Here is a 27,738-nt window from a genome sequence, read left to right as displayed (position 1 = left end):
GAAAATTTCCCCCTAAGGCCATTGGAAGGAAGTGACGTTTGATGGTCCTCCAAGGGCATATAGTAGAGTGGGGGCCATCTTGCCCTCACTCGAATTCCTGCCCATCAGCACAGGGAATTGGATCGTTTTCCCTGCTATCGACGGCTCTGGTGTTTGATCCACTTTAATGTCCAGTGCAGCCTTTCTCAACCTTTTCAACACAGAGGAACCCTTGAAATAATTTTTTTTAGGTCTCGGGGAACCCCTGGTAAAAATGACTTATATATATACACACACAACTCATGATACATTAGTGTGATGGTCGGTGGGATGAATGCTTCTTACACTTGTGGACACTGGGAAGAATTACCTTCTTCCAGATAGCTAAACAGATCAATGGTGTCAGGGGGATCTTATCTGAGAGGCAGAAATTGCTCATTGCTTAACCACTTGCCGACTTCCACACGACTATTTACGTCGGCAGTCAGCCCCTCACAGGCAAAGCGACGTAGGGCTATGTCGCTAGCCTGTAAGGCTCTAGGGAGCGAGCACGCACCCACGCGGTCACGGACCCCCCCCCCCCCCCCTCGCCGCGCGTGTGCCCGGCGGACCCGATGTCCCCCGGCAACTCACGATCGTCCGTTAGAGCGGGAGAAAGGCAGGCGGCTAATGTAAACACAGCCGCCTGTCATTCTCCCTTGTGTAAGAATGGAGATCAGACGGTTCTACTATGTAGGACCGTTGATCTCTGTTCTTACACTAGTAGCCACAGCCAATCACAGTTAGAAACACGCCCCTAGGACACACTTAACCCCTTCCTCTCCAATACAGTTAACTCCTTCACTGCCAGTGTCATTTTTACAGTAACAGTGCATATGTATAGCACTGATTACTGTAGTAATGTCACTGGTAACCCCAAAAGTGTCAAAAATGTCAGTCAAGGGTCCGATCTGTCCGCCGCAATGTCGCAGTCCCGCAAAAAAAATTGCAGATCGCCGCCATTAGGAGTTAAAAAAAAAAAAAAACCCAACAAAAATGACAAAAATCTTTCCCTTTGTTTGTAAACGCAATAACTTTTGCGCAAACCAATCAAAATACGCTTTTTGCTATATTTTTTTTTTTTTTGGAATTTCATATAAAAAATTTGAAAAATATTGTTATTTTTGCAAAATTTACGCTTTTATTTTTTGTTTATAGCGCATGATCAAAAAATTGCACAGGTGATCAAATACCACCAAAAGAAAGCTCTGTTTGTGGGAAAAAAAGGACGTCAAATTCGTTTAGGTACAGCTTCGCACGACCGCGCAATTGTCCGTTAAAGTCACGCAGTGCCGAATCGCAATATAGGCCCTGGTCAGGAAGGGGGTAAAATCTTCCGGGGCTTAAGTGGTCAAGAAACCCCCAGCAACCTCTGGAGGAACCCTGGTTGAGAACCACTGATCTAGTGATATCTTTTATTTCTTCCTGCTTTCCTTTTTTGTTCCTACCTCTTGATTGTAGCAAAGCCATGTAATTGCTAGCTTAGCCCTATCTTTATCCTGTAATGTATACTATGGTGTTATGTACTTTAACAAAAATAGATTAGGTCATAACGGTGTCTTTACCGGGTTCACAGTCAGTTTCATGGGATCAGTGACTAGTTAATTAATGTGCTGACTTTAAGCTGGACCCAGGCAGACCGCTAAGTACACATTTGAATTACACGTATGAACGGTCTTATCAGCCAAAAGATTTGTAATCCTGTCTAGCCACTTTGTGAGTCATACGCCTTTGTCATAGGACAGGCCGGAGGGTGACCCCCACTTCCTGTGTAATAGTTGGGGTATGTAGTGGTTTCAACTCCTCCACCTGCTTAATGGACAATAAAGTTACAGAAAAACAATTATTAATTATCAATTCTGCTTTCTCAACAAGTTCCCTGCCAATACAACATGCACAGAGCCTGACTGACTCATAAAGCTGCCATTTTTCTCCTTGTTTCAGTTGATATTTAACTTTCCTAGACTAAACAAAATGTGAAACCTCACTTAACCACTTAAGCCTTCCTGACCAGGGCCTATTTTGCGATTCGGCACTGCGTGACTTTAACGGACAATTGCGCGGTCGTGCGACGCTGTACCTAAACGAATTTGACGTCCTTTTTTTCCCACAAACAGCTTTCTTTTGGTGGTATTTGATCACCTGTGTGATTTTTTTTTTTTTTTTGATCATGCGCTATAAACAAAAAAAGAGCGTCAATTTTGCAAAAATAACAATATTTTTCACATTTTTTTTTATATGAAATTCCCCCCCAAAAAAAATGTAAAAATCAAAATTTTTTTAACATTTTCGGCCAATTTGTTTTATGCTACCTATGTTTGGTAAAAAAAAATTGCAAAAAGCGTATTTTGATTGGTTTGCGCAAAAGTTATCGCGTTTACTAACAAAGGGAAAGATTTTTGTCTTTTTTTTAACGCGTAATGGCAGCGATCTGCGTGGTGTTTTTTTTTTTTTTTTGCGGTACTGCGACATTGCGGCGGACAGATCGGACCCTTGACTGACATTTTTGACACTTTTGGGGTTACCAGTGACATTTCTACAGTAATCAGTGCTATACATATGCACTGTTACTGTAAAATTACACTGGCAGTGAAGGGTTTAACTTTTTTTTTGAGAGGGAGGGGTTATGTGTGTCCCTAAAGGCGTGATTCTAACTGTGATTGGCTGTGGCTTGAGGTGTAGGAACAGTGATCAACGGTCCTACATAGCAGAACCGTATAATCACTATTCCTACACAGGGGAGAATGACAGGCGGCTTGTTTACATCAGCCGCCTGCCTTTCTCCCTCTGCACCGACGATCGCCGAGTGACCGGCGGACATCGGGTCTGCCGGTCACACGCGCGGGGGGGGTCCGTGACCGCGCGGGAGCGCGCTCGCTCTCTAGACCCTCACAGGCTAGCGACGTAGTACTACGTCTCTTTGCCTGTGAGGGGCTGACCGCCGCAGTAAATAGTCGTGCGGCGGTCGGCAAGCGGTTAAAGGAGTTGGAGAGTCTCATCGTTTTCACCTTATTGCATTCTATGCATTAGGGTGAAAAACCTTTTCTGCTTCAGCTGCACCCAGAGCCCCCCCTTTTTCTTACCTAACACCTGATTGTTTCAGTGACGAGCAGGAGCCTAGAGGCTCCAGCCACTGTCTCGGTTCCTCATTGGATAGATTGATTGCAGCCACCAGCCGACACGTCCGTCAGCTGGCTGAAGACCCCGAACAAAGCCAGAATCTGCTCTGATCGGGTCTCTGATGCAGTAACCCAGAAGCGATGTCATGACATCACTTCCGGTTACTGGAGCCTTAAAGGCGCCAGATTTAAAAAAAGACCGTATTCAAAACAGTCAAACTTGGCGTTTTGAATGCCACAGTGTTGACTGGACTTGAAGCAATACCTGTGTAATCTTGAGGTCTATGCACCGCAAAACGCATCAAAGATGGACCAAAGTAGTACAGGGACTACTTTGAAGTCACTGCGACTTGGTCGCACAGATATGAATGGTACTTATTGGAAATCATGGAGTCCAACTTGTCATGTGACTTTGCAGTCCCAAGTTGCACAAGTGTGAAAGGGGCCTAAGCCAGGAGAGTCTCCTCGCTGCTTCATGGTTCTCTTGAGTGCTATAGTCCTAGATGTGGGTAGGATACCCCTAAACAGAAAGGAAAATATATTGGGGAGAGGATATCGGGAGAAGAAGTAGGCGAAAAGGAAGGAGGGTGCTATGCTGGCATTGGCACGATGACTCAATTTTTTAAGGTTTTTTTATATATATATATATATATATATATATATACATACATACATTTTTTTTTATTACTTTTCACAAGAGGTATAGCTCACAAATAGTTATGTTGCACTTTATAGCGCAGTGAAATTTATTTTATTACCCAGTGACAGTACTACCTGCTTTTTAAAATGTGGCTCCAGTGCCCCCTGAGATTGACAGCCCAAAGTTATATACAAATACCGACCTTGGGAAGAGATTCCTAAAATGCACCAAACTTATTGAGTTTTCCAAACTGCCATGCATTGTGTAGGTTTTGACTTTCAGAGTATATTCTGGGCCTCACTCACTTTACCTCCCACAGTGCAGCCTGGTTACTTGGAAACCTTCGTATACCACTGTTACCGCTACTGTATATAGATAGTGATGTTGGCTTTTCATACTGTCCTATTTTTACCGCATGCTATACAATATAGGAGCTGTGTGTTTTCTCTTGTGGGTAGCTCTACATAGCCGGAGGCTTTTTATCTCTTGTGAGTTAGAAAACATAAACTTCCAGGCCTAGGGGGGTTCAAATTCTTTACATTAAAGGGCAAATTTATAAGCTAAAGCTCCGTTACTGTTGTAGATGACTTCACGCTTGAGACTTTTTTAATTTTAGCTGATCGTCATGTATGACCTCTATAAATATTCCACAAAGTATTATTGGTATGCAAGACTGATGTCAAAGATTAGAAACACTGGCCACGTTGGTGCTAGAAATGAGGGCTCAGTTTTAAAGTGAGGGTGTTTTCTCTACAGATGCAAACTTTTTGCTGGAAAAGTTCATTGTGGGAAAGAAACGTTCTAAAATGAGCATTAGTCATGCAGATAACTTGGGGCTTGTTGACAAAGCTTTCCACCCTGCATCAACTAGATTGTCTTTCCAGAAGGCAGGCTTCTTTCATCTGTGTAAGTGATCATAGGAACTGACTCCGATGCTCCACCAATGCATATTCTGCATTTACAAGCCCTTATTAGAGGGGGGCGTCTTGTGACATTTTTAAAGCATATTTTGCACTCAAAATGTGTCCAGGTAAATGTATTGGGTCTGCAAACATAATGGAAAATTGTTTTCAGTACCTGCTATAATGTTCCTTCCTTGGTGCCTCTTTGTGACATTGTGTGACACATGCTACCATGCAGTGTTAATTTTGGCAGCAAATTTCAATTTAGTTTTAGTCTTAGTCTTAGGAATAAAATGGCATTTTAGTTTTAGTCCCATTTTAGTTTTCTGCAAGCGTTTTAGTCGTATTTAGTCGACTAAAATTCCAGTACATTTTAGTCGACTAAAACGTCCTACATTTTAGTCGACTAAAACTCATTTTAGTCATCTATAATCGAATGGGTGTAGTTCAATTGTAATTTGTAATGCATTATTTAAGCATTTCTCTACAATTTCCAAACTCATGATATACTACTGCTGGTCCTGGAGTGAAAAATCTAATATGTTATTTATGGTATTAAGGTTTGAGCATGCACCAATTTTGGCAGCAAATTTCGATTTAGTTTTAGTTATAGTCTTTTGACTAAAATGCCATTTTAGTTTTAGTCGTATTTTAGTCATCTGAATTGTTTTAGTCGTATTTTAGTCGACTAAAATTGTGTTAATTTAGTCGACGAAAACGTTTTAGTCGACAAAATTAACACTGCTACCATGAAGGCACCAGGAAATCCTTTTTCCTTTCTACTCTTCCTTTCTCAAACCTTTAGATTTATTATCAAGAAGCAATGCCAGTTTAGGCTTCTTTTTGCTTATTTTAAAGTCTAAGGCTACATTCACACAAGTGCGACTGTAGACACCTAAAGTTGCCTGACAAATCGCAGCCTATTGATTTCAATGACACCCATTGCAACTTTAAAAAGGTTCCTGTACTACTTTGATGCAACTTTGATGCTACTAGAGCAGTGGTTCTCAACTCCAGGCCTCAGGACCCACTAACAGGCCAGGTTTGCAGGATAACTGAAATACATCACAGGTGATATATTTTGTTGCTCGGTGATTGCAGTACTCTAGTCTGCATCTCCCCAAGGTGATACTTAAAATCTGACCTTTTAGTGGGTCCTGAGGACTGGAGTTGAGAACCACTGTAATAGTGTGAATGCATCAAAGTCGCACTCCAAAGTTGCACTGGAAAGCTAGTGTGAACGGTGCTTTACTCCTACCAATACCTGTGCTTCATGGTATTCTCAAGTTGTTGCATGGAAATGATTATGTAAGGGCTCCTGGAATAATTGACAATGAACCAACTGGGTCAGTAATCTTGGCAGATAGGGTTTTATGACCCCCAGGATATGTTTATGAACTACATTTTGTGTACTCTTCTAAGATATTAAGTGTTTTTGTTAGTAGACCCCCAATTGTGATCATGGAGCTGCACAGTTTGTTACCCCAGGTATTGCTTTGTTCTGGGATCATCTGGAGTCAGAATGCTGATGGGGAGTGAGTTGGGTCCCCTTACTATCTCTTGCTTCAAGAGAACTCCTGCATTCTGAAACCTTGAATATCTGTGACTACTCCGACAGCAACTGAGTGGCAGGGGAGCATGAGGGCAATGGCGAGTTTTAGGTAAATGGGGGTAATTCCTACAAGAGAACCAGATGCTTTATTCAGTGAAATAAGTATTTGATCGGCTATCAATCAGCAAGATTTCTGGCTCCCAGGTGTCTTCTATACAGGTAACGATCTGAGATTAGGAGAACTCTCAAAGGGAGTGCTCCTAATCTTAGCTTGTTACCTGTAAAAACACTGTCCTACAGAAACAATCAATCAGATTCCAATCTCCCCACCATGGCCAAGACCAAAGAGCTGTCCAAGGATGTCGGGGACAAAATTGTAGACCTATACAAGGCTGGAATGGGCTATAAGACCATAGCTAAGTAGCTTGGTGAGAGGGTGACAACAGTTGGTTCGATTATGGAAGAAACACACAATAACTGTCAATCTCCCTCTGTCTGGGGCTCCATGCAAGGTCTCACCTTGTGGAGTTTCAAAGATCATGAGAACGGTGAAGAATCATCTCATAACTACACAGGAGAATCTTGCCAATGATCTCAAGGCAGCTGGAACCATAGTTGCCAAGAAGACAATTGGTAACACTGCGCCGTGAAGGACTGAAATCCTGCAGCGCCTGCAAGGTCCCCTTGTACAGGCCCATCTGGGGTTTGCTAATAAACATCTTAATGATTCAGAGAAGAATTGGACGAAAGTGCTGTGGTCAGATGAGACCAAAATCAAGCTCTTTGACCTCAACTCGCCATGTTTGGATGAGGAGGAATCCTGCCTATGACCCCAAGAACACCATCCCCACTGTCAAACATGGAGGTGGAAACATTATGCTTTGGTGGCGCTTTTCTGCTAAGGGGACAGGGACGATGGACATGGGCGACGTACTGACAAACCTTGGGTGAGAACCTCCTTCCCCCAGCCAGGGTATTTGAAAATGGGTCATGGATGGCTATTCCAGCATGACAATCAACCAAAAAACACGGCCAAGGCAACAAAGTAGTAGCTCAAGAAGAAACGCATTCGATTCTGGAGTGGCCCAGCCAGTCTTCAGACCTTAATCCCATAGAAAATGTCAAGGGAGCCGAGGGTTATGAGTTACCAAATCTGAGCCTCAAAACCTTAATGACTTTGAGATGATCTGCGAAGAGGAGTTGGACAAAATCCCTCCTGAGTCCTGAGATGTGTGAAAACCTGGTGGCCAACTACTAGATACATCTGACCTCTGTAATTGCCAACAAGAGTTTTGCCTCCAAGTATTAAGTCATGTTTTGCAAAGGGGTCAAATACTTTTTTCACTCTTTAAAAGGCAAATCCATTTAACTTTTTTTGAAATGTGTTTTTGTGTAATTTTTTTGTTCTGTCTTACTGTTAAAATAAACCTTTCATTAAAATTATGGACTGATCATTTCTTAGTCAGTGGGCAAATGTAGAAAATCCGCAGGGGATCGAATACTTCTTTCCTCACTGTACACCTTTTATAGGTAGACTGTTATTCCACCGCAGTCGTTGTCAACTTGTGGGCTTAAGTGACTAGAGAGGGCTGCAGATTCCAGAACCCACAAGTATCTTATATAATCTCCTACTTCTCCACTCCCACAATGGTCTACCAGTTGCAAGCCTATTACAATCCAGTTATGTGTGCCTAGCAATCCGAGGACTGCTGTATGGATTGATGTACTGAGAGCAGCTTAGCTTGTCATTTGTGTGAATTAGGCCAGTATTATCAAGCTGTTTTCATGTCATCCGCCTGTGCAGTGTGCAGAACCGAAGAGGCATGCTGCAGCGACAAAGATCCGCACTGATATCCATGTGTCATCTCTGTGAAGGGTGCACTGATTATATTCCCGTACTGGAAGCCTGCAGGTATGTGTCACGAAGGCTGCATAACAATATCATTTACTTTTGTATCTTAGGTGTCAGCCTTTCTTTGTTCTGAGACCCTTGGTATCTGTGTGTCTGGGTTACTGAATCTTAAATATCAGGACTTTTAAAGTCCCTTTCCCTTGCTAGGCTTGGTTCTGGGATCCAAGTGACATTTGGACATTTCTTTGTACCCCAGAAGCCTTCATAAATTGTATTAGTGGGTTGAAGAAGGAACTAAAATGCAGTCCATAGTTCAAACCCAATTGTTTAGTTTCTCTTTGAAGAACTACAGCCAGTTATATACTGGTTGTTATATTACCCCTCACTCTCTGTTTTGTGATTGGGACACAAAGTAAGGTCACTCTTTCCAGTAGGGACACCTTATTAAAGTGGAGTTCCACCCATTTTTAATAAATTGGATTACAAAGATGTATGTAATCCGCTTTAAAACGACTTTTACCAATGGAAAGTTTTTTTTTTTTGCTAGTAAATACCGGATTTTCTGCTTTATTTATCCTCTTCTCACTTCCGGGTCCGGTCAGCGATTACGTCATTCGGCGATTCGCAGTGTGTGCTGGGATTTATCTCAGGGCATGAAATCTCGCATTATTACACAGAAGATGAGCTGTACTGTGTGTTCTGCCCCGCCTCCAACCCGCCTCCTCTCAGTGAGCTGTATGTATGTAGTGTATTGAGGTCGTGCTCCGACCCGCCTCCTCTCAGTGAGCTGTATGTATGTAGTGTATTGAGGTCGTGCTCCGACCCGCCTCCTCTCAGTGAGCTGTATGTATGTAGTGTATTGAGGCCGTGCTCCGCCCCGCCTCCTCTCAATGAGCTGTATGTATGTAGTGTATTGAGGCTGTGCTCCGCCCTGCCTCCTCTCAGTGAGCTGTACTGTATGTATTGTATTGAGGCCGTGCTCCGCCCCGCCTCCTCTCACTGAGCTCACTGAGAGGAGGCGGGGCGGAGCACAGCCTCAATACACTACATACATACAGCTCACTGAGAGGAGGCGGGGCAGAGCACGCAGTGCAGCTCATCTCCTGTGTAATAATGCGAGATTTCATGCCATCCCAGCACACCCTGCGAATCGCCGAATGACGTAATCGCCGACCAGACCCGGAAGTGAGAAGAGGATAAATAAAGCAGAAAATCAGGTATTTACTAGCAACAAAAAAAAACAAAAAAACTTTCCATTGGTAAAAGTCGTTTTAAAGGGGATTACATACATCTTTGTAATCCAATTTATTAAAAATGGGTGGAGCTCCACTTTAAAGACATGACATGGGTTCTAAGTTTTAACCCATTGTTTCCAAAACTATGGCTGGTGTTCTGCTTTAAGGTTTAACACTGGGATTACTGCTTTCTTATCTAATTTTTTATTTTTGTCGTTACCCACATCCATCAAATGATAGCAAATTCATTTAACAGCAGTGCTAATGAGAAATCAGGTATAATAATTCCTGTGACGTCATCAAGTAACCGGCAGTTTCTCATCTATACTTGAATGACCGGGAGAGGGTCTCTGCAGAAGCGCCTCGCCATTTTTTCCACTGGGTCAGGGATAGGGATGCACCGATCCGATATTGGGATCGGATATCGGCGCCGATATTGCCACAATAGCTGGATCGGGGGATCGGTAAAATTAACCGATCCACGGGCCGATCCGGTTTTGCTGAGTCCCGGCTCAGCCATCCCTTACTTGGTGTAGTAGTAGTATGGGATGGGAGCCGCTACTTCCTGTATAGATCCGGGTCACAGGCGGAGTGATATCAGATGCACTCCGCCTGTGAATGAAGGAGCCGTACACATGAAGCAGCGGCTTTGCTCTGTACTGCAGCCGCATGCTTTATGTGTGTAGTCCCGGATCGGTACCGTATCGGTATCGGCAGATACACAATGCCAGATATCGATATTGGGACAAAAAAAGTCGGATCGGTGCACCCCTAGTCAGGGACTACATGTCTCATGATTCCAGACTAGCTTCCTTTCTCTGGATGCTGTAGTAGGAGGGTTTGCAATTTGCATGGTTTGTGTTATTTTCCTGTTAGAATAATACCGCTCACAGCACTCAATCGGCTTAAAAAAAGACTACATTGGGGCATTGACCGGTCCCATGTAAGATAACAAGCGGGCGAATGTGTCCGGTCCCTGGGGCAGGAAATGAGAGAGAATGTGGAAGGAAACGCCGACTTTTTCTAAAGTGGCGAAGTATTAAATCTCACGAATATGGATAAAAAGAAGGCAGACTGGAAAAGGGTTCCTCATTGACCATACACTGGGAGATTTTATGTTTTGCCCAGAGTTGGACTTTAAGGTGTCCTTAAAGCGGTTGTAAACCCAAAAAAACTGCAAGACCAAGGCATAATCAGCTAGTATGCATTGCATACTAGCTGATTATGTATTACTTGCCTTCGAACGAAGCCCCGACACGGACCCCCGGACATTGCGCTGCCATGATCCCTCGGCGTCTCTTCCGGGTTCGGCGGCTCCAGCGCTGTGATTGGCCAGAGCCGAGATGACGTGGGAGTGATTTTCCGGCAAGCTCCCAGCAAGGAAAACTGAAGGTCCCCCCGGACCTTCAGAGCGCATGCGCCGCTCATGTGAGCGGCTGCATGCACTGCAAATATCTCCTAAACCGTGCCGGTTTAGGAGATATTAATTGTATCTACAGGTAAGCCTTATTATAGGCTTACCTGTAGGTAAAAGTGTCAAAAAGCGGGATACTACCGCTTTAAAACCAACTCCTGAATGTTGATTTTTACTTTTACCACAAGTCTGTATCTCCTGCCACCAGACTCCATCTCCTACATTTAGATCCATCTCTCACCACTATAATCAAATTCATCTTCCTAAGACTAGAATTCGTGTCTTGGGACCAGAATTTATCTGCTCAAATGAAATCCATCTCCCAATACTTGAATCCATCTCCTACATCTAGAATCCCTCTCCTATGTGTTTTTTTTTTTTTTTTATAGCTCTTGTCTAGGAGAAAACAGCAGGAAGTTGTTCTGTTTTTTTCCTCATGTCTATCTCCAGTCTCTATGGAAACTGGCCTGCGGTTTCCAGCTCTTCAGTAAAATGTATAAAACAGCCTCAGATCGCTATTAGCTAGTAACTGTGAAAGGTAGAAGTCCTTGAACAATCATAAATGAAGGTGCTTCAAGGCTTGCATTATCAGCTGAGGTTTGACTAATTTGCCTCCTCTGTACACACGCAAGCCCTGGGCCATGTGCCAGTGCTTTCAAAGGTGTCTCTGTACTTGCACTATAGAGTGAATGTCATAACTAGATGGATGTCAGATTGCAGGTCCTGGATTGTATCCTCGGTCATAGAGAGAAAGTGATCTTTTTATTTTATTGACTGAACCCATGATGTCATAAAGTATTCCTGGATCTTGCAAAATAGTTTTTTTTCCCCCTGAGATGCCTTTAGCGTTTTTTTGTGATTTTAGAGAATTTTGTTTTTGCTTTCATTAGTCATTTTCCGGCGTATAAGACGACCCCCCCCCTAATTTTCAAGTTAAAACATAGGTTTTGGGCTATACTCACCGTATAAGACTACCCCCCCCCCCCTTCCGAAGCAAGGCAACACCATTGAAAAACATCAGATCTCTCATATATCTCCAAGGCACACCAAGTACTTTAATACTTGTAATCTCTCATAATATCTCCAAGGTACCCTAAGTATAAGTATTACCAGTAGATGTAATCTCAAGACACTGGCTGTGTGGGAATCCTGTACCGGTATACCGTATGTACCGGAGCCAATCAGTGAGCGATGTATTCTATTATTGAATGCAAAGCCTGCTCGGATTGGCAGAGTCAGAGAGGCGGGCTGATGTTACTCTGCCAATCCGAGCAGGCTTTGGAATGGAATACATCGCTCTCCCTGATTGGCTCAAGTGCGGTACACTGTATGTAGCCGAAGCTACGGTACATACGGTATACTGGTACAGGATTCCCACACAGCAAGCGTCTTGAGAGATTACATCTACCGGTAATACTTATACTTAGGTTACCTTGGAGATATTATACTCGGCGTATAAGACGACCCCCCATTTTTTGGAGGATTTTTTGAGGTTCAAAAGTAGTCTTCTACGCCAGAAAATACAGTACTTTCAACTGCAGAACCACTAGGAGTCATAAATTAATGCCATTCCCGTAGTATTATATTTATTTTTTTCATCTCAACTCAAGCCTTTTCGGCCACTAGCTATATGCACTCATCCCACCATGGTCTAGCGTTCATTGCTTTGGACCAGCCTCTTGATAGTGACAATGGTGGACATTGTCAGCGGTATGTGGGTCAATGTGGCTTCTTGGGCTCTTCACCGGGGAGCATGTGACAGGGTGAGAATGTAGTAGAACAAGTGGGAGACAATGACAGCGCTGTCACCCCATAATAGGGAGTAACAGAATAAGGACCTTCATGGCAAGGTATACCAGGTATAATTTTATTTAAAGGTGTTGATTTAAAAAATATTTTAAACTGCTTTGTTTGATTGGATTTCTATACAGTAAACCCCCCTCCATTGCGGGGGTTACGTTCCGGACCCAGCAGCGAAAAGTGAAAATCCGCGAAATAGAAAAACCCTATTAAAATACATTGTAGGCATGATTTTTTTACTGTCACTGTACATGTAAAAGCATTTTAAGGTCTTTAAACACAATTTTTTTAAAACAATAGAAACTCATTTAAACACATAAAAGATACGGAGAGACCTAGCAAGAGCTATGGAAAACACAAACATTTTCATTTTTAATGATTTATATAGTAAAATAACATTACAAAAAAAACTGCAATATACCGGGACCACAGAAACTGAACCGCGATGGAGCGGGGGTTTACTGTATTCTTCAAAGGTAGTCAATGCTTGTCTCAAACTTCTGAAGGAAGCCGTGTTTCTCTGAAAGGCTTTTTAATGGCCTTGGAGCAATGGAAGCAACTTTCTGTAGCTTTACTGCATATGAAGGTATTGCTCCAGAACTAGTAAGGTATGCAGCACATGTGAATTGGTGACATTTCTGCCTCCATCCAAGGGTTCTGGAACTGGTGTTTGGTGATCGATACCCTCCCAGGCTTAGCACTTATTTTGCAATATAGGCAAGGTGTGTGGTAATATAGGAATTGCATTCAAAATGGAGCGTGGTCTCACATGTGCTATGCATAGTGACACATGAAAAAATCCAGCATGCTCTATCTTTGGGTGCACTGGCTTGTCAGTTCCATTCGACCCAACTGGGTTCCATTCAACCCAATTGGTTTCATTCAAGAGGCATGAAAGCATGCATTATGATTACTGCATATGTTATAATGTGAGAAAACCTTAAAACTTATCTCAAGTTTTTATCATAAAAATAAATGGCTTAAAGCCCAACGCCAATGGAACTCACCTTCTTTATTTCCAGCAATGCAGTCTGTTTACTCCACCATTCCCAGCTGCTGCTTCTCTTTCAGATTGAATGAGGCTGTCCTTTTTAATCTGTTTCCAGTGGGTCCAGGGTACCTCTGGGGGTGTATCAGGATGCTGCCCTAAGTTCACAATGTCATGAAGCAGAAAACAGAACTCCCATGCAAAACCAAGCTAATCCTAAAATTGCTTCCTCCTCCTTCCTAACACGTTTGCTGACTAACCTGTGTAAGAAAGATGTATGTATGTGTATATATATAAATATATATATTTGTTTTTAGGCTAGTCCGGTCATGTTACTCGGCTCCCCTGTGTCAGCCAGTAGCAGCCGCAGGGGAGTGGAGGGATGGCTGACAACAGTTGGGCCATAGGAAGTCCATTTTCGATGTCATTGTTCCTAAGTATTGCCAGCTGTTGCCGAGCGCCCTCTCCTCTACCCAGCATCCCACGCTGGCTGACACAGGAGAGATCACATGACCAGAGTGGGCTGAAAATGGGTAAGTATATACATCTCATAGTATAGTATGCCTATCGCCCAAATAGGTCAACTGAGGATGCAGTTTCCACAGCTCTTCATTCTGCTCTCACCCACCTGGATAAGAGCAATACATACATTAGAATGCTGTTCATTGATTTTAGCTCTGCTTTCAATACAGTCCTCCCCACTGTACTGATCACTAAGCTCAGGGAACTGGGTATCTGCACCTCCATTTGCAGATGGATTCTGGACTTTCTCACCAACAGACCCCAATCTGTCAGGTTGGGAAACCAGGTATCCTCAACCCTCATTCTGAACACTGGCATACCGCAGGGCTGTGTTCTGAGCCCACTGCTCTACTCCCTGTTCACCCACGATTGTGCTCCTTTGTATAAATCCAACATCTTTATCAAGTATGCGGATGACACCACCGTGGTCGGCCAGATTGAAAACAATGAGGAATCGGCCTACAGGGAAGAGATCTGTAATCTGGCAGTATGGTGTGCCACCAATAATCTGACTCTCAATGCCACAAAGACCAAAGAGCTCATTGTGGACTTCCGGAAATCCAACAGCGGGAGACATCTACCAGTCAACATCAATGGAACCGAGGTAGAGCAAGTCTCCAGTTTTAAGTTCCTGGGAGTTCACATCTCTGAGGATCTGTCCTGGCAGCTGAACACGTCAGCTCTGGTAAAAAAAGCACAACAACGTCTGTATTTCTTGAGAAGTCTCAAGAAATCTCATTTGTCCCCGGGGATTTTAACAAGCTTCTACCGCTGCATCATTGAGAGCATCCTGACCAACTCCATCACTGTATGGTACGGAGGCTCCACTGTGAGTGAACGTAAAGCACTGCAAAGGGTGGTCAAAACCGCTCAACGCATCACTGGCACCCAACTACCTGCCATTGAGCACCTTCACCACAGCAGATGTCTGCGCAGAGCTCACAACATCATCAAGGATTCTTCGCATCCCAGTCATAAACTGTTTAACCTCCTTCCATCAGGAAGGAGATACAGAAACTTGCGCACTAGAACCAGCAGGTTCAGGGACAGTTTTTTTTTTTCCATCCACCATCATATTACTGAACTCAACATTACACCGCTAATCATTACAAAACAAACACAAACAAAAGACTGTATGTAACCTCTGTACTATACATGTACATACTACATGGTATATCTTTTCACTCCTCAGTACATCTGCACTATTTATATCTGTATGTATCTTTATCATTACTGTACATTTTGCCCAATATTTCACATTCATTTGTGTATATATATTTTTTAATTATGCTAGATGGTTATCTGCACTGTAAATATGCTAGATATTATCTGCACTTTTGCACGATTGCTACATTTTGCACTTCTGGTAGATGCCAAACTGCATCTCGTTGCTGTGTACCTTTACTATGCAATGACAATAAAGTTGTATCTATCTATCTATCTCACTGGTAAATAAAGAGGAGCTGCATACCCTGGGAAGGTGGAAAGGAGAAGAGAAAGTCATGTGGAGGTGAAAACGGCAAAAAGCAGGTTTAGTGCCGGTTCACATATATGTGATGTCAGACATTGCATGTGATTCACAGCGCACTGCTCTGCAAATCACATGTGATGTCTGTGCATTACGAATTGTCATACAGATTGTATGGCTGAATTCGCATCGCATTCGGACCAAAGTTGCACAGGACCCTTTTTTTTCTTTTTTTTTTTTTTTTTTTTGGTCCATACCAGAATGGGTTCGTATGGGTGTTGACATCTTTTCGATCCGATTTCATGTCTGAACTGTCAGTTTGCGCTGTGATATACGAACTGATCTGGGGGTGTCGTTAACTTTGTATTGACACCCCCAGCAATTTGCATATGGCAGTGTGAACTGCCTGCGAGTAGAGTGCGATGGGGGAACCCGCAGGGGATTTGCAGGGTTTCCACATCACATATGTGTGAACCGGCACTAAGACCTTATTACTTTAAAGAGGAAGTAAACCCTCCTCTGCAAGTTGTACCTATAGGTAAGCCTATGATAAGGCTTACCTATAGGTACTGTAAATATCTCCTAAACATGCACCGTTTAGGAGATATTTACCTTACACGCAGCCAGTGACGTCACTGGCGCATGCACTCTGAAGGAACGGCCGCTGGTGCCGTTTCTTCAGAGCCCCGTGCCGTGACCGTCGGCTCCCGCACGCGTGCGTGGGAGTGACGTCACCGCGGCTCCGGCCAATCAGATGGCCGGATGCCGCGATCCCGGAAGACATGTCCAGTCGCCCGTCATACAGGTGAGTGGGCGGCACGGCGGGGGCTCGTTCTAAGGTAAGTATTTCATAATGAGCTAGTGTGCGATGCATACTAGCTCATTATGGGTTTCTCTTTCAGGTTGCAGCAAATAAAAAAAAAAAAAAAAAAAAAAAAGGTTCATGGGTTTACAACCTCTTTAAGGGGTCTGAAATGTTTGTTGGTAAGTTCTTTTCACAAGGGGAGAGTGTTTAGTGGCACTGATAATAAAAGCAGAAGAGGTGGATTATTGTTTTTTTTTTTTTTTTTTTTTTTGCACCAGTGAATAGATTGCTTAGAGGAGTTTCTATATGGACTGTAATTGAGTCATCTATTGCTCTATGGACACTTTTTTTATTGAATTGTTTTTAGAAGCACAGATTTGTGCACATTGTTACACATTTTATCTCATTTTGTATATGTTGCTATTTGGGATATGTTTGTAGCCACTTTATGGATGTTTTGAATGTTGCACATAGTGATGTAACCTTACATTTGTATAATGTGTTGCCAGAGCACTGCACCCTTTCCTTTCCTTTTTTTTTTCTTTTGCTTTTTTACACAGGTTGGTCAGAATATGTGTTAGGAGGAGGGAGGGAGCATTTTTAAGATTGCAGTAAAACCTTGGATTGAGAGTAATTTGGTTTGAGAGAGTTTTGCAAGACCTGCAACATATTTTTTTTTGTTAATACATTTTTACTTGATAAACAAGCGATGTCTTGATATACACGAGTAGCATTCTGTCACAACTGGGTATAAAAGAGAAGAGAGGCGCCTCTAAGTGTAGCAATATGGTTACAGTATATGAAGGTACAACATTTAGCAACCCACATGGTTGATGATTAAATGGGCACATCCAAGTATGCAGGCATCCGGGGTAAAGCTGTCCACATAGACCGCCGTCCGCACCGCCATCGTCCTCATTTCCATGCTGCGCTTTAAGCCACGCTTTTCAGATCGCTCTACTGCAGGGTAGTCTTCCCGGTCACTATTGTAGACTGACAGCGGTGGGAGCCAAGGGTGCAGCAGACAGTCTATGTGGACAGCTTTACCCCGGATGCCTGCATACTTAGATGTCCCTGTTTTAATCATCAACCATGTGAGTTGCTAAAGTTGAACCTTCATTAAATGTAACCATATTGCTACACTTAGAGGCGCCCCTCTTCTATTTTATACTCTGTAGCTCCTGCTGGATTTTGCTTCTAATCACTTTGTGGAGGCGCCATTTGTAGATGGACATTTTATGGCTACATAACCTATCACAATGAATCATCTGAGTTTCCATTATTTTTTATGTTCTGCAGTTTTTGTTCATTTTCTGAAAGGACACCAAAACTCCTGCATGCTGCATCTTTGGTACGCTTTCAGAAGGTGCACCAAAACCACGGAACATAAAAGAACTCTATGGGAAAGCGCAGCTAACCTGCGGGTACACTGCACTGCTCCGTGGGGCGATCAGACTGCAGTGAATCAGCCTAAAAAATGGTAACTTGCATTTCCAGCAGTTGTGGTCAGAATGACTTGAGCAGACATCGCCTTATTTTATAGTTTGGATGCTCTAGTTTGTTCAATAGCTCAATTGTGGTGCAGCTACTCGAGTAAGTAATAATTACATTTTTATAAATTTTTTTACAGTAGGCATGATGAACTCTGATGCTCTTGTGGACCTAAGTGATGATTTGGAAAAAGATGAAACCACCCATTCCCTGGAGCAGTTGAAACTGGCATCTGTAGATGATCAGAACTGGCCCTCTGATGATGTTCAGAACTTCCCCAAGTCAGGTATGGACACGGTGTGCTTGTTCCAAGTCTGTGATTGAGAAAGTAGAAAAGCGAGACGCAGTTGGGCAGCTAGCATTTTCAAAAAGAGGCGTTTCCATTATAGGTCGTGGTGGGAATGGACTTAAGGGAATTTAGTATTCAATAGTTTTTTATTGAGTTTTTAAACAATGCAGTACAAGTACAAAACATAAAAGAAAAGGTACAGCAAATGTAGAAATTATAGCAAAAAAGGGGGGGGGGTGGCATACAGAAAAGTACCACGCAGCAGAACAGTGCATATCAAAACATAACTTAAAACAGTATTGGCGACTAAGAAGTCGAGTACTAAAAGGTAAACAGCAAATACAACAAGTCCCCAGACTGATTCCCATCGAAAGGAGGTACATCAAGAGCCCAGAGGACTCGCCAAGCCCATTAACAGACCGGCCAGCAGGGGGCCCCCACCCCGTCCCAGACACCTCGAATGGGCACAAACTGTGTCCACGAAAGGGCGAAGCCCCCCTCCCCCAAAAGAGGAAACCAGTGGGCTCCCACCAATGACCAAATAATAGAGAACAACCCAGACCCAGAGCAGGAAACCCAAACCAGAGCCCTGAAATCAGAGCTAACAGCGCCTCTCCTGCCACCAGACCCCCAAAAGAACAGATAGACGACAAAGAAAAAGGACCAAAGAAAAGATAAGGAGAATAGTCCGCCCCGTTGTGGGCAGAGAGAGAGGAAGAACAAGGAAAGAGAAGAGAAAGAAGAGGAAGAAGAAAAGAATAAGAAAGAAGAGGCCAGGACAATAGCCACAGAAAACAAAATAAAATAGTTATCACATGTCCCCCCAAGCCGCCCAGCCGCACCTACGGAGCCTGCAAATACTCTATCCAGGGGCTCCATACGCGGTCAAATCTATGTTGTCTATCCAAACGGATACTGGCCAATTTTTCGTTAAGCATAATCCACGACATTTTGGTTTTCACCTGCAGCATATTTAGTCCAGGCGTTTTCCAAGCTCGTGCTATAGTAATTTTTGCTGCCAGGAGAATAAAAAAATAAGGGAACGGGTATTTTTGGGAATCTCAACCGGCAGGTCCTAGAACAGCACAGTCTTGGCGTCTCTATCAATCCTCTGGCCCGTCGCCAAGTGGATCGGGTTAATTACCCGAATCCAGTATTGCCGAACCTTCAGACAACTCCACCACACATGGTACATATTCCCGGGCTGCCCAGGAACTAGGAAGGGGGGGCAAAAGAGTGAAAATACAAGAGTCCAATTGCCCCCCGAAACAATGCCAGAACAGGTCAGAAGCACAGAGGTTAAGAAATGATAAGCTCAGAGTCCTGTCCTGTCTACAAATGCTCGCAGTTTAGGTAAAAAAAATCAATGAACTTGGGTCAATAATGGCATCTGAGAATGTAGATTTAGTGACTGTTACGGAGACATGGTTTATTGAAAGAAATGACTGGGACATAACCATACCAGGGTACTCTTTATACAGAAGAGACAGAGAAGGCAAGAAAGGAGGAGGAGTGGCCCTGTATGTGAAAGATAGCATTAAATCTAACCTAATACAAGTTGGTGAGGCCAACATAGTCAGTTTGGGTTACGTTGCAGTTTGCTAATCATGCAGTAACTCGTGTAGGTGTGATATATAGACCACCTGGTCAAGTTAAAGAACTAGATGATCTACTAGTTGAAGAAATAGCTAAAATGACAATGAAAGGAGAAGTTATCATTATGGGAGATTTCAATCTTCCAGATATAAACTGGAAAACCAAAATAGCAAGTTCTACCAGGAGTACAGATATTCTAAATTCCCTACTGGGGTTGTCTCTGCAACAAGTGGTTGAGGAGCCAACCCGGAGGGAGGCCATTTTGGATTTGATATTCACAAATGGGGATTCGGTATATGATGTCGTTGTAGGCGAAACCTTGGGATCTAGTGATCACCAGTCAGTGTGGTTTAATATAAGAACTGTGAAAGAGTCACACCACACAAAAACAAAAGTTTTCGATTTTAGAAAAACAGACTTTTCAAAAATGAAATTAGTCATAAATGAGTCCTTATCAGACTGGAACGAATTACATGGAGTCCAGGAGAAATGGGACTACTTAAAAGGTGCATTATTGAAGGCAACAGAAAATTGCATTAGACTTGTCAGTAAAAGCAAAAAAAGGAAGAGACCACTGTGGTACTCAGCAGAAGTGGCCCAAATCATTAAAAATAAAAAGCTAGCATTTTGTAATTATAAAAAAACCCAGAGCAATGAAGATAAGGAAATCTACAAGATTAGGCAGAAAGAGGCCAAGCAAGTTATAAGAACTTCTAAAGCGCAGGCAGAAGAAAAACTAGCTCAGTCTATGAAAAAGGGGGATAAGACATTCTTCAGATATATAAATGAAAAAAGGAAATTAAAACAAGGAATAACTAAATTAAAAACAAAGGACGGAAGGTATGTAGAAGAGAATAAAGGGCTAGCCGACTGCCTTAATGAATACTTCTGTTCAGTTTTTACAGAAGAAAAAGAAGAAGGACCTCCACTTGAAAGGATGACTAATGAATTGTTTGATGCATGTGTCTTTACAGAGGAAGACATTCTAACATTGCTGTCTAAAGTGAAGAAAAATAAGTCACAGGGTCCTGATGAGATACACCCAAAATTATTAAAAGAGCTTAGTGGTGAGCTGGCAAAACCATTAACAGATTTATTTAACCAATCATTAGTAACAGGAGTCGTCCCGAAAGATTGGAAATGTCGTGCCCATTCACAAGAAAGGTAGTAGGGAGGAATCGAGCAACTATAGACCAGTGAGTCTGACATCAATAGTAGGCAAATTAATGGAAACCCTATTAAAGGATAGGATTGTGGAACATCTTAAATCCCATGGATTGCAAGATGAAAAACAACATGGGTTTACTTCAGGGAGATCATGTCAAACAAATCTTATAGATTTTTTTGACTGGGTGACTAAAATAATAGACAGTGGAGGTGCAGTAGACATTGCATATCAAGATTTTAGTAAGGCTTTTGACACTGTCCCACATAGAAGACTTCTCAATAAACTGCAGTCATTGAGCATGGACTCCCATATTGTTGAGTGGATTAGGCAGTGGCTGAGTGACAGACAACAGAGGGTTGTAGTCAATGGAGAACATTCAGAACAAGGTCATGTTACCAGTTGGGTACCTCAGGGATCTGTACTGGGACCAATTTTGTTTAATATCTTCATAAGTGATATTGCAAAAGGCCTCGATGGTAAGGTTTGTCTTTTTGCTGATGACACAAAGATATGTAACCGGGTTGATGTTCCTGGAGGGAAACGCCAAATGGAAAAGGATTTAAGAAAACTAGAAGAATGGTCAGAACTCTGGCAACTCAAATTTAATGTGGATAAGTGCAAGATAATGCACCTGGGGCGTAAAAACCCAAGGGCAGAATATAGAATATTTGACACAGTCCTGACCTCAGTATCTGAGGAAAGGGATTTAGGAGTAATTATTTCAGAAGACTTAAAGGTGGGAAGACAATGTAATAGAGCAGCACGAAATGCCAGCAGAATGCTTGGATGTATAGGTAGAGGTATAAGCAGTAGAAAGAGAGAAGTGCTTATGCCGCTGTACAGAACACTGGGGAGACCTCACTTGGAGTATTGTGCGCAGTACTGGAGGCCATATCTCCAGAAGGATATAGATACTCTAAAGCAGTGTTTCTCAACTCCAGTCCTCAGGGCACACTAACAGGCCAGGTTTGCAAGAAAACTGAAATACATCACAGGTGATATAATTTGCTGCTCAGTGATTGCAGTATTCTAGTCTGCATCTCCCCCAAGGTAATACTTAAAATCTGGCCTGCTAGTGTGCCCCGAGGACCGGAGTTGAGAAACACTGCTCTAGAGAGAGTTCAGAGAAGAGCTACTAAACTAGTACATGGATTGCAGGAAAAAACTTACCAGGAAAGGTTAAAGGACCTTAACATGTATAGCTTTGAAGAAAGGAGACAGAGGGGATATGATAGAAACTTTTAAATACATAAAGGGAATCAACTCGGTAAAGGAGGAGAGCATATTTAAAAGAAGAAAAACTACCACAAGAGGACACAGTTTTAAATTAGAGGGGCAAAGGTTTAAAAGTAAAATGAGGAAGTATTACTTTACTGAGAGAGTAGTGGATGCATGGAATAACCTTCCTGCAGAAGTGGTAGCTGCAAATACAGTGAAGGAGTTTAAGCATGCATGGGATAGGCAATAAGGCTATCCTTCATATAAGATAGGGCCAGTGACTATTCATAGGATTCAGATATATTGGGCAGACTAGATGGGCCAAATGGTTCTTATCTGCCGACACATTCTATGTTTCTATGCTCACACTGTTGGAAACATAGGGGGGAGGCCCCCGGAAACAACTTGGCTAGCCTCGTGGGCACCAAGTACCACCGAGATAGCACCTTATAGTTTGCCTCCACCAGGGTGGTGTTGAGTATACCCCTGTGCACCACAGTTGACCACCGGTCCCAGTCCTCCTCATCAATAGTTTCCCCCAAGTCTGCTTCCCACGCCAGCTGATAGGAAGGCCTAGCAGTCATGTCGGCAAATAACCTGTACAGATCCGAGATTCCTCCCCCCCCCCCCCGTCCCAGGCCTCCCCATACACCTGTTCTCATACAGAGTTCTAGTCGTGATGTTGGTATGATCGTCCTTAAGGGTCCTAAGAAAATGGGTAATCTGGAGGAAGCGATAGGACTCTCCAGGGGGCATCTTTAGTGTCTCTCTGAAATGGGTAAGAGGTCGAACCCCCCTTGTGATCTATGAAGTGACCTATCTGATAAAGTCCCTTGTCTATCCACCATTGAAATTGACTTAAGGGAATTTAAAAAGCCTTTTACCCTGATATGGTACAGCCATATTGGCTGCATATACTGTATGTTCACTTGCCTGTTCTGTTTACTCTTTCTTTGTATTTTATACAAAATATGAATAATCACCATTGTAAAATAAAAGCCTTTTCCCCTAATTAGTGTGTAGCACTTTTTAAGCCTTCTTTGAGGTACTATATCTACATGTCTCATTCTATCGCATACTACAGAATAAGAGGCTTATTCCTCCATTCCATTTTAGGACTTTTTTTTAACCCAAATGCTAAGGTGTCCATCCAGAACCGCTAGTGTATAATGCAAATATAACCTAATAATAATCTATAGCCATTTATTACTAACTGCATACAGTTTCACACTTTTTGACTATCATCCGTGCAATGTGTGCAGTGTATAGGTGGTGGTTTGTAATGGAAGCTTGTGTAATTCTATCATGATGGTTTTAATTTCCGATGCCAGTTGTGCATGTCTGAGCAGAACTTTCTGTTGGTGCAGGGGTGGAGAGTGGGGTTATGCCCCCTTCCCCCTACTTTCCATTCTCTCTTCGCCCTCTATGGGCCACGTATCATGCATACACAGTAGATGCACCCTTTTCCCAGGGACCATGGTAGAAAGGACTACCTTGAATATGCAGTAATGGCAACATTTTGTGGGAGAATATATCACTGCAACCATCCCAATTTCTCTACAGAATGTGTCAAAAGATCACTTCACTGCACATGTCTTGTATACATGTGCAGTTGAAAGTGTCCCCTGCTGCCATTGTGATGGGTAATTTAAACCGCACTATCTGCTGTGTATTTGTGTCTCTCTCTGCTCCTTTAAGCCTCGTACACACGAGTCGAAATTCGGCCGGGAATTTTCGTCCGACCACCGATCTGCCGATTTTCGGCTTGTTAGCATGATGCTTCCGACAACCGACTCTGACTTTTCAGGCAGAAAAAACTCTGGTGTGCAGGCTATAAAATTTTTGTCCTCAAAACACGTCCGATTTTTGTGCAGTCAGTACAGATTTAGACAGGGAAAAATCTTATGAGCAAGACTGGGCATGCTCAGAGAAGAAATAACACAAAGAAAGCAAACCAACACATGACATCACTTCTGAAGTAGAATTTTGTCGTGCGGGAAAATTCGTGTGCAGTCTAGGAACATTCCAACCAACAAAACACCACTCTGGACAAAAGACGGGCGACCGGTCGGCGGAAATACGTTGCGTGTGTACTTGGCTTTAGGGTGGCCAAGAGTCATGAGACCTATAGGGAGGAGATTTACTAAAACTGGAGTATGCAAAATCTTGTCCAGCTCCGCATTGAAACCAATCAGCTGCCAGGTTTTATTGTCAAAGCCTAATTAAACAAGCTGAAGTTAGAAGCTTTTTGGCTCCCATGCACAGCTGCACCAGATTCTGAGTGCTGCAGTTTTAGTAAATCTCCCCCATTGTACTCTTGGCCATTGTGCAGGCAATGAGAGGAAATGCATAATCACCATTCCCCTCAGTTACTAGGTGTCCCTTTTTTAATAACTATAGCCATACTTTCTGAGACTGAGGGACACCTATTAGCAAAAGTAGGAAGACAAAGGACACACCCCCTGCCATGTCCCCCTCCTAAAGGAGAATTCTACAAAAAATTATTGGGTAAACCAGAAGTGCTTTTTTACCACTGCTATTCCTTTTATATTGGCTTTTTACATTTACAAATGCAGCAATTTTGAAATTGGATGAAAGGTTTAGCACTGGCAAACACTTTCTGAAAGATAAATAGTGCATTTTATATACAAATTTTATAGAACAGACTGAATTGAGGAGAAAAAAGTGACCGAGGTACTTTGTGCCGAATCGGGGACATTCCCTTGAAATCGGGGTCAGTCGGGAGCTATGCCTATAGCAAGTGGGGGTTGACCTTACTGACCTTCTAAAAGTTTTGGTTTCCTGGCTGTTATGTTGATGCCTGCCTTTTAGCAGTTTGAGCTATTGGTCTGAAACACAAATGTAGATCAACAAAATCAGAAGTCTATATCAACATACATGTTCCTGTTAAAGATGGTCAGCATGACAGCCAGGCAACTAGAATCTGAAGAAGACTGCAATGAACTTTAATTTGTTGTGTTCCAGGACTGTTCTCCTGATCTTCGCTTTACTACCAAGTGACTCACAGGCCTCATGCGGGGTGGGAGTTTGTATTTTGTACTGGCTGCTTGCTTTGAACAGTTCAATATCTTGCCAAGTAGCAGAGCAAAGAGCCTGTGCAATTATAATAGAACAATGAATCTTTGGCTGCTTTTGTCCTCCACAGGTTCCGTGTAATGTACTGACTTCAGGAATCCAAAGCTATGCACACTGTGTCAGTATGCGTCACTTTTTTTTAGGTTGGGTCTTCTGTAATACTTGCACGTTCCTGGTCTTCCAGTTTTTCTGAGTTACACATGTAGTCACATGTTTTGTAACCAATAATAAAGTGGTTCCTAACGTAATCGTGGTCATAGTGGCTGCAAATGAAGAATGTGTTTGACTACTGAGATCTTCTGTGCTGAGAGATTCACTTTCTCAGCATTTTCCAGATTTATACATTATGTTCTGGCAGTCCAGTGGATTGGTACAATACATGTAGCAACAAAATGCTACACCTAGCACACCTTTGCACTCAGAGCCGGTTCACACTACTCCGACTTAGGACACGACTTGTGTGCCCTCAAGTCGCCCCAAGTCTCTTGTCATCACAAATTCAATTTAAACGAATGAGAGCCGTCTTGGTATGCACTAATGAAGTTGCTCCGACTTCAGAAAAGGTTCCTGTACTACTTCAAGGCGACTTCTATCCGACTTGTGCACATAGACTTCAATGGGAGTCGCCTCTAAGTCGGATCCTTATCTATTTTCAAGCGACTTGTTATCAGACTTTCCAGGAAGAAGAAGATTAGCCAGGCATTCCCCACAGACAAAGTCACCTATCCTGTAAGTCTCTTCAAAGTAGTGCACAAGTCTCTTACAAGTCTCTTACGGCACTTTTCCACTGCAAGTACCGGCTCGGCTCTACTTGTCCCTGCTTGGCCCTGTTTTGTTTTCTACTGCATGGTACCGCATGGTACGGTGTTGGAATAGTTTGGTACGGTTTGGTATGGTTTGCTTTTCTGCTAAAGTAGTATTAAAGTAAGTTGGTGGGATAACAACGATTCTCTGACCAATCAGTGGCTAGTAGTGACAAACAGTCAGCTGCATGCAAAGTATTGTGGGATATGGTACCGGGTATGGTACCTCTTGGAACCACAATCGAGGTGGTATTGTTTTAGAGAGCCGTACCGTTCGGTTCCATGTAGTGGAAAAGCGCCACCGTACCGAACCGTTCTTACACCGTACCATGCGGTACCAGCAGTGGAAAAGCACAAAAGCGAGCCGAACCGTTCGGTTCCATGTAGTGGAAAAGCACCATTACAAGTCTCTTACAAGTCTCGCTCGCTAAAAATTCGCTCCTTCATGGGGCGACTTTCTGGTCGCGGTAGTGTGAACCGGCTCTTGGCGTACATGGAAGATACGGTTCATTGTGACATTTATCAATATTTTAGGTTATCTGTATGCCATCTTGCAAAATGTATTCCATTTACATCTTCAGCCTTAGTGGTAGATGATGAAGGTGGCGCTAATGTCTGAGAAAAATTATATAATTATTCCCTTACAGGACGTTCTTGGTAGGAACTCTTTTCATTCTTTGCCAGGAACATGGCTTGTGATAGGGATGGTTCCAACTCTAATCCTTCTCCTCCCCTGCTCTTTTTAGCAGCCACTTGTTACTGGTTTTACTAAATTCAGCTGTCTGACATGAGAGGGCAGGACACAGGGCAGGACAGATTAATTTGCAATTTGATAAAAATGTGTTTTGCAAAAAAAAAATTTCTTTGTTTTAGTCAGTTTCAATAACGTATACAAAATATTTTACATTTTCTTTAATGTAATTCATTAGATTTTTTACAATGTATGAATAGTTTGATAATGTTTTATATTATGCTCTTTTGCAGACTCTAAGACCTCCCCTGATCCCATCATCCACCTCCGCTGGGATGATCCTTATTATGACATTGCCAGGCATCAGATTGTGGAAGTAGCAGGTAAAAAATCTCTTTACATGGTTTTTACCTTCACCTTCTCTAGTCACGTCATTTAATGTGGTCTGTATTACTGTGACTATAAAGTCTTTCTCTAGTCTAGCTCTCAACATTTATCCATACTTATAGTGCTCAATTACGACAACGTTCCTCACTTGAGAAAATGGACAGGTTGCTTACAGCATCCATTATATCGAATATATGGTAAAGAAATGCAGGTGGATTTTGAGTTCACCTGTGTTCTAAAAAGGGTTCTTTTTGCATGGGTATACAGTTCTGTATTCCTGTGATTAGAAAAGCATGCCTTGGTGACCATACAGGCTACACTGTGGGATATGGGAATTTTGATGGCTGTTTCCCTAATATTTCCTAAACTTGGCACTGACAGCTTATAATTGTGATTAGGCAGATAAAGGGACTGCAACTCTCTGGCTTTTGGTCCCTCATGTCAGAGTAAATAAAATTTAAAGCGGAGTTCCACCCAAAAGTGGAACTTCCGCTTTAGGTATTCTAACCCCCTGACATGCCACATTTGGCATGTCCTTTTTTTGGGGGGGGGAGCGGGTACCTAGTTTTGAAAGGTACCCGCTCCCACTTCCGCTCGGAGCGCCGCGGCGCCCTGAGCAGAAGTTCTCCTCTCCCCCTCCCTCCCTGCAATCTTCTGGGACATGTCAGAGGTCCCAGAAGATTG

The 27,738-nt window shown here is 42.8% G+C and overlaps 1 protein-coding gene across 4 annotated transcripts in view; it reads left to right on the top strand.

Annotated features, from left to right (window-relative positions):
* ARHGAP1 (Rho GTPase activating protein 1) overlaps positions 1 to 27,738 on the top strand; it is a 126,326-nt gene that overhangs the window by 14,557 nt on the left and 84,031 nt on the right. For 2 of the 4 annotated variants that reach the window (XM_082271140.1, XM_082271141.1), the window contains exons 2-3: positions 17,946 to 18,092; positions 26,961 to 27,050. In XM_082271140.1, coding sequence (XP_082127266.1) covers positions 17,951 to 18,092; positions 26,961 to 27,050 — 232 coding nt within the window. In that variant the 5' untranslated portion in view covers positions 17,946 to 17,950. Of the gene's footprint in view, positions 1 to 8,025; positions 8,144 to 17,945; positions 18,093 to 26,960; positions 27,051 to 27,738 lie in introns of those variants that run through there. The other 2 variants (XM_082271142.1, XM_082271143.1) reach the window with 2 other exon arrangements.

The sequence above is a fragment of the Pelophylax lessonae genome (genome assembly GCF_965119305.1).
Source record: "Pelophylax lessonae genome assembly, chromosome: 10".
Lineage (NCBI taxonomy): Eukaryota > Metazoa > Chordata > Amphibia > Anura > Ranidae > Pelophylax > Pelophylax lessonae.
Note: the sequence above shows the minus strand (reverse complement) of the source record. Positions and strands in the feature narration are given on the sequence as shown.